This window comes from Cynoglossus semilaevis, chromosome 16 (assembly GCF_000523025.1).
Source record: "Cynoglossus semilaevis isolate Cse_v1.0 chromosome 16, Cse_v1.0, whole genome shotgun sequence".
NCBI classification, from domain to species: domain Eukaryota; kingdom Metazoa; phylum Chordata; class Actinopteri; order Pleuronectiformes; family Cynoglossidae; genus Cynoglossus; species Cynoglossus semilaevis.
In genome coordinates, this window is record NC_024322.1 from 2,294,756 (window position 1) to 2,308,546 (window position 13,791).

A 13,791-nucleotide genomic window follows, 5' to 3' on the forward strand; every position below is an offset into this window, starting at 1 on the left:
AAGTGTTGAAATATGTTTTAGGAAACGTAAGAAAATGTCTTACTAATATACAGTTCCTACTGAAAGAGAATGTGCATGATTTCCTAAATCAAGCGGGAAAGCAAATCCTACCTGATATACAAAGTTCAGATCTGAAATCTGGAGCTCAGTCATGACGTTTTTATCTGCAGTCTCTGGAGCTTCAGCCTCAGTTTGAGTAGAAACTGGAGAGCTCTGTGCCAGGTCTGGTCCAATCACAGCATTACAGCTGGGAACGCTGATGTTCTCTGGTGTGCGTCCAGGTTTTATGATGTCACTGGCATCTACTGCTGCTTCTTTGTAAGCTTTGGCCAGACCTGAATGACCGTCTTTTTGATGACCCATCGTTCCCTTGCCGTCCAGACAGACCATGCTCGTGTCTTCCCCCAGGATGTTTTTAAACCTGTCATCCTGCTCACCTCCAACCTTGTTCTGAATTGGTCCATCATTGGTGGACTTTTTCCTGTTTGGCTCTGGATGACCATGCAAATGAATAGGGTTCTCAATGCTGTCGTCATGGTCGTCACTCTCCATGCTGTCACAGCTGCAGTACTCTGAGTAGCACTCGTTATAAAATGACTGGTCTGACCTACTAACAGGAAATGATCAGTAATATGTGGTATGTATAACCGATCAAACATATGATTGGTTATACATTCCGATCATATGTTGTCAAACATATAGCCCGCATACCAATCATATGTTGTCAAACATATAGCCCGCGGGCCAAAATCGGCCCACCAGGGAGCTCAATCTGGCCCACTTGATGAAGTTTGAAAGTGAAAATAATGCACCAACACTTAATGTTCATGATGTTTTGTCAAATGATATTTCATTAAATATGAATATTTAATAATATACTTGTAGTTATTTGCAGGAAAATACAGGGAAAACGTGTACTGATGCGGCCAGTGTGGCCCCTGAACTAACACCCCTGATCTACATAGTTCCTTGATACCCATAAATATAACCCAAATAAAATATAATCTAGTTCTGCTGATTAGCTAACAGCTGGATGGTGCACAGCTTGTATCCCAAAATACATTTGGCCTTCTGTAAAAGTTTTCACTTGGGTGGTAATAGCTGGATAAGCATTTTCTAAACTAAAGCTGCAGCCTTTTCAGTCTAGCCATCATGAACCAGTCTGAGTACTGACAATCTTACAGCTTAAAAAAAATAATAATACTGTTCTATTTGACCCTGACTGAACCACGGTTTTGGGGATTTTGTATAAATTTACAGCTCATTTAGTTTGATAGAGACCACATAGCAAAAATTAAAAGCTTAAAGCCTTCTCATAGCTCTAAATAAGTCAATAAAAGAATAAGTTATTTCATACTCACTTTAATGGATTTGCTTGTGCAAGGTTAGCAGCGATGTTAGCACTCTGTCCACACATCGCTGAATTTTCCTCAAGATTTTTCTTTTGAAAACACTGGTCAAGCGCCAAGTCCAAGGAGCAGTTTTCCAAGCCTTCTGGATCCTTGAAAACCCCAACCAGTTGTTCAAGGTTCAGAAAACATAATACATTTCAAAATTAAATCATAGGCAAAAAAAAAAAAAAGTTCCACAGATGAATTGAAAACGTTATACCATGTTGATTGGTTTTTGAGAATCGGTGCCGCTGGAGGGTGTATCAAAAATGTCCTCCTGGGGAACCAGTTGTTGACATAAGTGGTCTTTCAAATTATCTTGAAGCATCTCCAGGCCTGGATGAGGCACATATAGCAGAAATCGATGCAGAGTATTAGCCACAGGGATCCTTGTCAAGTACAAAGGTTTGTCTTCTTAAAGCAAATGTATTTAAATTGAATACACTGACTGTTTTGAGTATTAGAAGTATACTTATGACCACTGGAACTCATAGACGGAGACAACAGGCTGCTCGTTTCATTGGGATCTGCAGGTTTTATGAAAGACAGCATTTATTACTACATTTTAAAAAATCCCACTGAAATGCAATGTTACGAGAACCTTAGATCCTAAACTCACACTCAAACTTTACATAAACGTGATGATCGGTCAATCCTAAGGCAGGATGTCTTTGCAGAAAGCGATGAAAACCTCCTTCATCTAGGTAAAGAATAATAATATGACATGTTACAAATTAAAATGTTAAATTTTAAAACGGTGAAGTTGAAGCTTAGTTTTACGGAACATACCCAGTATGATGCTTCGGTCCTGTGCAGTTAAAGAAAGATACCAGCCAAGCAGTTTTGGGTCTGTCAGATCCAGGTAAGGATGTTCTTTCACCAGATCAAATACAGACCTGCAGCATGGAGAAAAACAGCTTTTTTAAAATCTAAAAACCACTGTTACATGGGCTGTACATACTGAACTGCAGTTATACAAATGCATAAATACCTCTCCAGAAAACACGTCCTGCGCTTTGCTGTTGGTGAAGGCATAGAAACAGGAAAAAAAAACAAAAAAAGTCAACACCAGTGACATACTAGTTTACAATTAATGTGGACACAATAATATATATATTAATATTACTGCAAAAACCTTTATTAATTATAGAGAATAAAAACTTCCTCAATCTTCTACTCATCCACTTCTTGGCAGTTTCCAAACCTTTTTGGTATCAACTGATTATTGACATTATTACACTTATCAGAGTTTAACCAAAGTATGTTAACACAGAGTGTGACAAACGTAAACCTAAAATTTGTATTTGTACATGTAGACAAAATTAAATTAAAATACAATTCTGGGGCCCAAAACATTGTCCAGAGCTTATATATAGTCTGGGACTTGAGAACTTTTGACAACGTTAACCAACAACAATCAACAAATCAATTAAATTAACTCCAATATCTACTCTAGGTTAGCATTAGCATCAAACTAAGCAAACGTGTAAAGCACTGGTAAAGCTGACCATTAATGGGTATATATTTTAAGCATACATTTTTACTTTTTACTAATTTTTAATCTTCAAATTGAAGTCTATATATGTTAAAACTGTAAAATATCGACTTATCGTCCAAACAAAGATCGTTTTACTCTGCTCTGACTGTGTCTCCTGCAGCGGTCCGACGAAACCAATTGTTCCACGAGAAGCTTCCAGAAAACCTGGATAGTTCCACGAAGTGTAACCCGGGCTGTCAACGAACACTACTGCTGATGTTATTGGAAAATTACACGGCGTTGCCCATAAAGAATTAATGATGAAACCATGATGATGATGATGATGATAGTGGTGAGGAAGACACGGTTCGTTATAAGCGCCCGACAGCCTGGATGCATCGACATGGTTAAACGCCATTTTAACTTTTAAAAAAAAGGTTTGCCTTGGTTAGGGTTTCAACGTATTTAGTAAAAACAAAAACGTAAATATTTAACTTTTTTGCTGGCGTGTTCACCTTTTTATTAACTAAAAGAACCAAACCTTATTACTTGGCTAATTTTTTTGAGGCTTCGAGCTAGAGGCTAATTAGATAAATACAGCGCACCTGCTAACGCACCTGCCAACAACTGTAAAAAAAAAAAAATTAAATAAAACATCCTCTACCAACCCCTTTTACATTATAAAGTGGTAAAAAAAATTTTTGCCGTTCAAACAGGCTTTTATTTTCTAGACCACGGCGGTATTACTCTGTACCCAGCCCCAATCAGAAATGCTGTAGCTCCACACAAATATGACATATATCTTTTGTAATGGCTGAAAAATTCTTTCCGTTGCCAAGTACGATAATATTTCACATGTTTGGGGGAGAAGAAGAAGACGAACCAGTTTCTTTGCGCCTTGGAGAGTGACCCACAATGTTTCCATCCACTAGAGGGCAGTGTTGTATCGCGGTCTATACGTCAGTGACATTCTGTTGCATCCTGTCTTAATTAGTCTGTGGAGAAGGTTGGTTTGAAAGTATTGTTGAGCATTTATTTTTATTTTGTGAGGCTGTTAAGGAGGTTATTATTTAAAAGCGTCTTTTGTTAATTAAATCGTGACCCACTATGAAAAGATGTTTCCTTTAGTACCAAGACAACTTCACAAACTCACACTACTTAAGAAACACAGGCATTTTCTGTAAGCGAGAACTACTTCTGTTCAGTCAAAGAGTTCTTAATGGACAAAAAAAATGGAGTCCACAGTTGGTGCAGTAGAAACATCTCTGTCCTCTTTTCCTGGGTCCACAACGAACGTATTGTTATTGAGACCTTGAACAACTATGTTGCTGTTTGTTGCTACAAAATGCACAGCTGTTTCTTGAGAGCAATCTCGCCTCACTGTGATAGAGCTCTGGACATGACCAGCTCCTACATTTTTGCGAAGCTTGTCAAAACATTTGGAATTCACGCCATTAGTTTTAATTAAGTCGATGGTTTTCCTGCTAGCATCCATCACCTCGTGGAACTCTGATCATCACTTTACACACTAACACAATCCTGCTAGTGCGGAAAGTTTCTCAGTGAATTCATGCAGCAGAAGCATTCCTGAACCGAACCTCGCTTAAGCTAGCACCATAAAACCATATGTATTTGTGCGAAGTACAATCCTAGTAATATCCAAGAAAAATCAACAGCAGTTCAACGTTTGTGACTGCAGTGAGGTCTTCTAGTTGCCTGACTGAGGCAGTATGTCTGAGGCCAAGTCTGCAACACAGTGACTAAAGGTTTAATTTAAGAGTGGCATGGTCATCAACTTCTTTACTGCCGCATCTCAAAGGTTATCTCAGGTAAAACCAACTCGTCCGCTGTGGTGATCACTTTTTTTACTCCATGCCACACGTCTACCTACTTACTGGCTGTAAGTAGAACACCTAGAGTTTCCAGTCAGTGACAGGACAGACCTTGTTCTATTCAAAGATTTCACCGGGTTTCCCAATACCTCTTCAGTTTTGAATGCACATGTACTTTGTTTGATAGCGCTAAACTGCACACACCTGACCCTTGGCTCGACCTCGATGCCTTCATTCACAAAGCTGTACTTAATTAACTGGATGGCACTTGAGCAAATATGGCTCAGTGCCTTCTGCTGCTTAGCGGATCATGTTAAATACGGTATCTGACTGTCACATTATCACCCTCTAGTGGTGGGGATCTTTATTGTTCAGTAGCCGAGCGTCTCATGGATAACAGTGATATATCTATTGTCTCAAATTGACACCACCCTGGCGGTCAAACACTGCCAAACCGACAGTTTTTTTTGCAGCCATCTACAGTAGGACAGTTAAACCTGCTTAGGATTGGTTTGTTTGTTTGTTTGTTTTTCAACCCACTGTTGCCAAGTGTTGGCTCAGCGTGTGATCCATATTTGGTTTTCTTTATTAACTGTAAGATACACCATCCCCTTCATTTCCTTAATATAATTTCAATATCGTCCGTATATATTATCCTTAGTTTTTATTGTTTTACGTCCTATTTTTTGGTGCTGTATTTTTATATGAAAACCGTGAAGTCCATAGAGGAAATTTTGGATTTGGATGGGAGTTTTCTTTGTCCTCTTGTGCATATATATTTTTTCCCTTCTATGGGTGTTGCTGAAAGTCATTAAGCAGAACTCATAAGAGAGTAAAACGTTAACCCACTGATAGTCAGGACAGGCATGTGACTAAGAAAATCAGCCAGGTCAAGCAGAGTGACTGCCAGAACAAAGCAGTCAGCTGACTGACCGACTGACTCCAAAGTGAAAAGAAGAGAAGGGGGGGCGGAGGGGGTGAGATAAACACACGAAGACTAGAGGGAGTTGAGCATAGAAGAGCGTTTATTGTACCCAGTACAGATTATTACAAACTCAGCAGTGTAAGAAACACATTGTGACAGGGGCTGGGAGGCGGGACTAAAGCCTGTACAAGTGCAGACAACCTCTGTGTCTGAGGTGGGATCTCATGATACATTGCCAAAATATAACATGTCTGGTCTCCGACCACAGGAGGCAGTGTTCGTCTCAGTTCTAAACAGTCTGCAGTGGTAGCATAGCAAGAAAGAAGATGTTTAAGTTTGTCATTTTTAAAAAGGTACATCTCTATTAAAGCTGGAACTATACAGCTTATACGTTAAAATCGAGAAAAAAAACAACAAAAACAAACGCAGCCTTATAGCAAAAATATATACTTTTTTTTTTATAAGTCTTTGCCCCCGTACAAAAACAAATAAACGCACACAAAAAAAAAAAGAGAAGAAAATGCAGGGAATATTATATTGTTATATAATATTACTCAAGAATATCTTCTTTGTCCAGAGACGGTAAAACAACGATATGTTAGTGGACCATGCAGAGAGAAGCAGAGAGTTTTTCTGATCACGTGTCGTGTGGTTAATTGTGAAATTAAAAACGGTGACAGAATTAACTTGAACTTGACTTTCACTTTTTTTTGGTTGGTTTATGCATGCAATTGTCCGGTGCTACAGCCATACTGGTACATCAGAGGGACTAAGACACTGCCAAGAAAACATTGAGCATCCAGAGAGTTTACAAAAGAGAAAAGGAGCTTAGCGACTGGTTATTATTATTATTATTATACACGATTAGTTATAACTTTGTAAATTATCCGGCAAAAATATGCAATCTCTGAATATATCCTTGTTTTTGTTTTTTTTTCCTACATGGGAAAGATAGAGTGCTATATTTCCGATAAAAGAACCCAGCTGTGATGGATGGCGTGATACGGGGTATTTAGGATGTAAAATTAAGGCCTGGGTCATACATTCTTTAGTGTCAAAATGATGTATATTATGTGTTTAGAATGGTGGACATGGACCCAAAGGTGACCGTGTGGACTAGTCATGTTCCACAAATCATAGCACCTTCAAATTCAGCTGGTGGAGGAGTTTTTTTTTTTTTTGCTTTGTGTCAGGTTAACATCTAATGTCATGTGACTTGAATGCTGCCACACGACTCTAAAGGCCTTAATAACAGTACAGCAGTACAAAAATTTTTTTGGATAGCTATAAAGTTCATAACAAATGTTGGAAAATATAAGGATGTCGATTCTAACGCCTGTAGAGCGTGTCACTCAATGGGACCAGGAAATGTTGACAGACTCCTGTCATTATCGAGTCTAATTTACTGTCGCACTGATTGGTCCAGTTCAGCCTGACATAGACAGGTGTTTTATCTGTGTGGAGGAACACCTCAGCTACTCAGAAGAAAGAACATATGACCCAGACGTAAAGAGGGGGAGATACAATTTGAACAAATAGAAAAGAACCATTTAAAAAAAAGTAGTCTGAAATACAGCTACAGCCCAGAAACCTGAGAGTCCTGGGACACCAAGAAATACTCTTTTTAAAAGTCAAAATATTTTTTTGTATTATTATCATAATCTGTTTTTTGCAAATTAAAGCCCTTTCACAGATTCTGATGTTCGGATGCAGGTACGGAGAAAACAGTTACGGGCAGAGGGAGCGACCCAAAAAGGCAACTATAGCACAATGCTGCATTTAATATATATTCTCATTTGATTTGTACTTTATTTGTTAGCTTTTTTTTTTTTACTGTGTTGGTTATTTGATTGTTTTTTTTTTTTTAAGAAAAGCAGATTGTCACAAAAAAGAAGGAAAAAAAAATCAGACGTTTTTGTATTAAGTTTTGCAGTCATATACGTAGGGCAGGGCAGTGGGTGGTGGATGCCAGTTTATTTTGACGTTGGCCTCCCTCAGTTTGGTCTCCATCGCAACCGGGGTCCGCTGGGTCCACGCTACTGCGGTCGAGTTTGACCTCAAAGACCTTCAGAATTCCCTCTTTGTTTGTCTCTCTGTTAGGTGTTTTTGTGGGTTTTTCCCCCCTCTTTTAGTCTTAGCTACTACTGTTGAGAGTTCCACGAGACGTTTCGGGGAGCAGGGGGAGGGAACCATCGAAACGAGCAGACGTCCCGGTCCGTCTATGGATCCAGGTGTGAGTTTTACAATTGGGCAGAGAGAGGGAGACATATAACGGGTACGTGTGTGACGTGTACGTCGGTCACGTTCTCCCCTGCAGTTGCTGCTTCAGTACCCGTAGCCTTCAGGAAACGTTAAGCCCGACACGCATTGTTCCCCAGCGTCCAGCACATATGGAGTGGATTCGTCGTAGTGGGTGAGGGGCACCGTGTCGTCCTCCAGGCCTGGGAGGCTGTCGGGGTCAGCCTTCAGGTTGGGCCTCTGGTTGTCCGGGAAGGCCATGGAGAAGAGGGCCTCGGGATCGCAGACGAACTTGTACACGTAGCGTTCCCCTGCCACCTGAACAACGAGACCATCACGAATGAGTCCAACAGCGGCGGTCGCTGAGCATTTTGAAATCGACTTAAACGTGGAGTCGGTAAATTTGGATGTCAGTTAACTTCATGTATATGTTAAAAAAAAAAAAAAAAAAGGTGAACGTGCCTTTACCTTCTGCATGATGCCCTTCTCATAGTAGTAACGCAGCGAGCGACTTAGCTTGTCATAGTTCATAGCTGGTCTGTTTTTCTGGATTCCCCATCGCCTAGCAACCTGAGGAAAAAAACAAAAATGAATCATCAGATTCATCAACAACTTCCACAGATACCGGAAAGAGTCTTAATTAAGCATCTCGACTTTTCTTACCTCTTCAGGCTCAATGAGTTTGAACTCCATTCCACGACCTGTCCAGGCAATGAAGTGACCGTTGGCTGGGTCGTCCAGTAAGGTAACCAGGAACTGCCACAGCTGCAGGGAGCCGCGGCGCTGATACGGTGGGCCGTCACGATAAACGGGAGGCTCTTGTTTGACCTTTCCTGCAAATGGAAGAGAAAAATGGGGAAAAAAAAAAAAAAAGTCGTTTATACAATAGCAGAGAAGCAGAAGGCCAATAAGGACAGAGAGTGGAGAAGTGTCAGTCAGCTATGTCCTCTACCATGACCACAGTGTGGTGAGAAATTCCAGCCAGACGGAGGCTGTAAAACGGACCAGCTATTCATTATGAGCAGAACGCTCGCAGTTGTCTGCATCTGCAGCCGAGGAGAATCTAAAGATCGAGTCGAATCCCTATTTATTGAAGGGGGGTCTCACCTTCTAATCTTTCAGGAACCACACAGGTGTCGTCAAAGTACAACTGGGCATCTCTGTCGTAGGGAAAGCCTGGTACGGAAAAAAAACAAAAACGAGAGAGTGTGACGATAAGATTGTTGTTCAGGCAACTACGCAAAAAAAAAACAAAATACCAAAATACACAACAATATTTGGAAGACGACAATTAAAGAAATTGTCATGATTTATTTGGACATTTGGATGCAAAAAAAACAAACAATATTTGGTCCTGTAGTTTGGAAGACGACAATTAAAGACATTGTCATGATTTATTTGGACATTTGGACTGCGCCCTTATGGGGCAAGTACCAAACCAAGGCACCGAAAATTGTTCCTGCACAAGAGGGTAGACTACACCAAGTGGTTCCTTCGCAGTGGACGATGTATTTAAACAGATTACCTCCCTCTCTAATCTACGGTTTCTGCAAGTCGAGACGGCCATTATTGACAGTCCCAATCTCAACATTGACGGACACCAAAAGAAGTAGGCCGTAATCGGTCCAAACTTACTTTCGTGGTTATTTTGGTAGTAGTTGCCTGCTCTCCCGAACGATGACTGACAGTTGGGGACTTCTGTAAACAAACGAGACAGGGGGTGTGAACTCGGAGCTCAACATCCTATGGGAGTGTGTATTACATCAAAATCCACCTCACAGCTGACGGATATATTTGGACATGTGCCACCGAGCCACTGATACGCTCCACTTTGATATTGTATCTGCAGCTCGTAAGGGTTCAACGTCCAGTTCAAGCTATTTATACGAGCGCTTTTCGGTCACGTAGGCAAATATAAATACAGAGGGGAAAAAAAAAAAAAAAAAGGATCAGAGCAAAGGATAGAGAAAGTATCTTTGTCCAACCAGTGGTCGTGTTTGACCGATGATCAATTACCCCCTCCCCCCGCCTGCTCCAATGCGCATAAATGTAGGAGTAAAGCAAAGTCCAGATCAGGGAGCACAACATCTCCCGTTTGTCCTTAAATAGGATTAGCACTATGGCTGCTGTATTAAATCTCAATGACAATTGAGTTATGCTAGTCCGGCCCCTACTTCTGAGGGGAGCATGGTCTGGTTTTCATTTTCGCCGTACAGAGTCTGCAAAGTGCACAACCTCCTCCTCTACCCCCCCACACACACTCACTCCTATTTTTCCCCCCGTTCTTAAAAGGGTAAACCCATTAAGAAATCCCCCTCACTCCTATTTTCCCCCCTTTCTTAAAAGGGTAAACCCATTAAGAAAAGAAATTGCGAACCATGCACACATACGACAACGTTTTTTTTGGTGGCCATTTAGAAACTTTTGGACATTACAGCTGGAATTTCTGGATAGCATTTCTACAGGAAACTACAGAAACCTTTAAAATACTGAAAAAAGTAATAGAGTATATTTATTTTTTTTAAACCAAATTTACATAGCTTGTTAATAAGAATATTGACAAGCGACGAAGTGAAAACCTCGTGACACCTGATCTCCAGAACGACGAACTTCACAGTGGCCCTCAAGTGCTGAACATGCAGCTTTTTCCGACCACGTAGTCTGTGTGACGTGGGTATTTAAGACGCTAAGAGGATTTGCGATTACGTCACTGGACAACAGTTTGCACGAATGAGCAGAGATAGTCTCAATGTCTCTTTAGATACGATACCTCGCATGTAAGCGACATCTCATCGGTTGCAGTTTGTTGGGACACAATCATTGAACTTCGCCGAAGAAAAAAAAAAAAAGTATAAAGCAACTTTCAAGGCACCTTACAGAACGCAGACCATCAAATCCTCTGAGGACGTCGTGGCCTAGATCTATTTCAGGTATAGGATCAACGAGAGAGGTTCTGTGCACCTGCCTACATGACCCATTTACTTTCTGCCCTTGGAGGCTTATGCCAAAGTAAAGGACCCACTTTTACTTGGCTGACGTGACTCTAGAAGAATGATACAGATTAGCCCTTGAGTCTGTGTGTGTGTGTGTGAGTCTGTGTGTGTGTGTGTGAGTCCAGCTCTCTGCCTCTGCTCCATGCTAAAACTCACAGCCAAGTGCCCAGAACAAATATGGTCCAAAAACATTCCTCAACCTGTTCACAGACAAATCATTTTCATCTGCAAAGGGACGGTCGGTTGGTTTTATTACCAGAAGAATAAAACACTCACCAGAATCAAAGCAGAAGTCACGGGGCTCCTGCTTGATGGCCATGGGATGGAAAGCAGCCTGACACTGGGGGCCCGGCGGCGCACCTGGGGGACCCATGTTGGTGGGGACGCCCTGCTCGGCGTAACGCGGATCGATGAGCTCCTGCTTGAAGCTCTGTGGAGGCAGAGCCACCAGCGGCTCCGACATCTGACGGTGGTACGGTGGCCTCCCGTCACGGGCCATGCCGCCGTCGTTAACGCTGCTCCTGCTGTGAGGCTGGGGCAAAAATGGGGGCCGCCCTTGACTTTCTGACGGAGGGTAGGGTAAACATGGCTCTGACATTTGCCTCTGGAATCTGAAAATGAGAAAAACGATGATATTGAGAATACCTAAAGACCTTTTGTCTAAAAGTAGACAAACATTAGTTTGCCCCGATGCTAACCTGTGTTCGGCTGTGAAGTTATTAGCATTCTGGCTAATGGGTGCACAGGGTACAGCAAAGGGCGGGTTGTGGCTGTGGACCGGGAGAGCTGGCTTGTGCACCGGAATTGGCCCAGCGGCACCGTTGGCTACATGCGGGTGTGGAGGTGTTCCTGGCGTGCTAGCGGGGCCGCAAGGGGAGACCGGTGTTGAGGGAGGAGTCAATGGCTTGAACCCTGGAGAGGGCTTCCTGTCGCAGGCACTGGAAAGGAAGGGCATGGACACAAGTCAACAACAACAACAACGACGACCCAATCGACAATGATGATTCTTTTGTCAAATCAAATATCAAGGAAATATTCATCATTTTTGGTCATTCTTGATCGACCTGACATTTACCTGTAGCTGTAAAGGCACTTTTCTCCGTATGGCATGGGACTCCTGTCCTGACGACAGGGGGAAAGCTCCTTGGAGCTCGTCAGCTCTCTCTTGATCTTGGCAGGCGGAGGGCCATGGAACATTACTGAAGACAAACAGAGAATCGGCACTGATTGAGCGCCTCAGATACGACCGCAGATATGGCCTAATTGAAGCTGCGCACACACACGAATGTGCAGCGGCCATTTAACAACGTTTGGAGCTGACGGATGAAGGGAGGTGGCACGGGCACCCCTCTGCGCATTTCCCCTCGAACCGACAGAGCCACTTAGCGGCTATTTATCATCTGCCCTAATGATAGGCGACTCTGCACTCCATCCATCCACAGATGCTGGGTAGCATGATACCGACCGCAGTATACACACACACACACACACAAAAGCTATCAAACTCCTCGTCTGATTCCCATTAGGCCAAACAATACCAATACCCATGAATCAGTGTGCCTGTAATCTAATGGCAGTGAATGATTTTCTTCTCTTGGGCTGTAACCATTAGACACTAGATGCAGCTCTCGACGTATCAGTAGCAGTTTCCGAGGCGCCATATAATAGCAGGGCAGAAACTAGATCCCTGGGCACAGAGGAGCAGAAGCCAAATAAATCACCCAGGGTGCTGATGGACTCAGGCAGAGCCAACAATGGGCACATGAGGTCTCTGGTGCGAGCCGTCAAAGGTTCAAAGGAGGCTCCATGCGAAGAGGAGGGAAAAAAAAAAAAAAAAAAAAAGGAAACTCATCAACTCCCCCGCATCATTCACTGCTGTTTTTTTTTTTTCTTTTTTTAAATCCTGCCGGAAATCAAACATAATCTGAAAGTATTGAAAATCTTTCTCTAACTACCTTAACAAAAAACTACTCGTTATAAATACCTTCAAATGTCAGGCCACACGCATTTCACGAGTACTTTTTTAAGTTTACCAGTTTAATATCATAAAGTGGTTCTGAGGACTGACCAGACTTCATTACTTAAGAAAATTGATTCATTTCATTCCAAATTTGTCTTCCTTTTTATCGTTACTATTATGTGACGTTCAGGTTTTAGTGGATAAGCAGTAACGACACACCGCGTTTTTTTTTTTTTTTAAACAAGCTCAACTGCCAAACTCCCTCCTCTGCATCACACCTACGCAGCACACAGAAAGTACGAGGTTAGCGAGTCCGCCACAACAGTGCTATCCCACATGTGCACACAGCCCTAAATGGTGCCTTCTTAGCAAACACACACACATGTCAATCCATCACCCCCAATAATTGGTTCAAGCCCTGCAGGCTAGTGTTTGGTTTACAGTTCACTACGCCACATAAACCAAAGACTTGAAAGGCTGGTCCAACAAAGAGTCGGGGAAACCACACCCTGTCGCCATCTCCTACGCATCAGAAGAAAACATAAACGCAGTAAGACGTTACGAAGGGGGACAAATGTATCCCTCAGCTAAAGCCTACAGGCGGTGCGCGGAGCCAAGCAGAAGGCAGCATAGAACAGGTTGGAGGACGGGGTACAGACTGTTGTTGTGGACGTTGGCTCAGGAGCTGCCTGTACACTGGAATCTAGCCCACTTTAGCAGCGGGGATGAAGTGCATGAAAGTGTGAAATCAGATTAGAAAACCTGGCTCATGTGACGGCCCATGCCAAACGGTTGATTAAACTCAAAATGAAGGGAGAACGAGACGGAGAGAGAATCCTCTCTCAGAATGGAGTTCCGACATGCGAGGAGCACATTTATCTTGACGCGGACGGAGCAGTGCTAACGAAAAACAGGTTCGAACCTGAACCTGTCAGTGGCGGGGGTTTCAAAAGGGAGAGAGGGGGGGAAAGGGGA

At 42.4% G+C, this 13,791-nt stretch overlaps 2 protein-coding genes across 8 annotated transcripts in view; both read right to left on the minus strand.

Moving 5' to 3' along the window:
• Window positions 1-42: 42 nt before the first annotated feature.
• LOC103391654 (uncharacterized) lies at window positions 43-3,730 on the minus strand. The gene is made up of 8 exons (XM_008328011.3): window positions 3,025-3,730; window positions 2,383-2,410; window positions 2,181-2,287; window positions 2,011-2,091; window positions 1,841-1,918; window positions 1,612-1,727; window positions 1,362-1,501; window positions 43-607 (listed from the first exon to the last, which is right to left on the minus strand). The coding sequence occupies exons 1-8, from the start codon at window positions 3,284-3,286 to the stop codon at window positions 43-45; spliced, it is 1,377 nt and encodes a 458-aa protein (XP_008326233.1). The 5' UTR covers window positions 3,287-3,730.
• Window positions 3,731-5,707: 1,977 nt separating this feature from the next.
• The window catches only part of etv5a (ETS variant transcription factor 5a), an 11,912-nt gene continuing 3,828 nt past the window's right edge, over window positions 5,708-13,791 (minus strand). For 3 of the 7 annotated variants that reach the window (XM_008327961.3, XM_017040053.2, XM_025063695.1), the window contains exons 6-13: window positions 11,932-12,055; window positions 11,555-11,794; window positions 11,133-11,467; window positions 9,499-9,561; window positions 8,971-9,039; window positions 8,527-8,696; window positions 8,326-8,433; window positions 5,708-8,181 (exon numbers count right to left, since the gene is read on the minus strand). In XM_008327961.3, the coding sequence (XP_008326183.1) occupies window positions 7,951-8,181; window positions 8,326-8,433; window positions 8,527-8,696; window positions 8,971-9,039; window positions 9,499-9,561; window positions 11,133-11,467; window positions 11,555-11,794; window positions 11,932-12,055 (1,340 nt within the window). In that variant the 3' untranslated portion in view covers window positions 5,708-7,950. The remainder of the gene's footprint in view (window positions 8,182-8,325; window positions 8,434-8,526; window positions 8,697-8,970; window positions 9,040-9,498; window positions 9,562-11,132; window positions 11,468-11,554; window positions 11,795-11,931; window positions 12,056-13,791) is intronic. The other 4 variants (XM_008327962.3, XM_008327964.3, XM_008327963.3 and 1 more) reach the window with 4 other exon arrangements.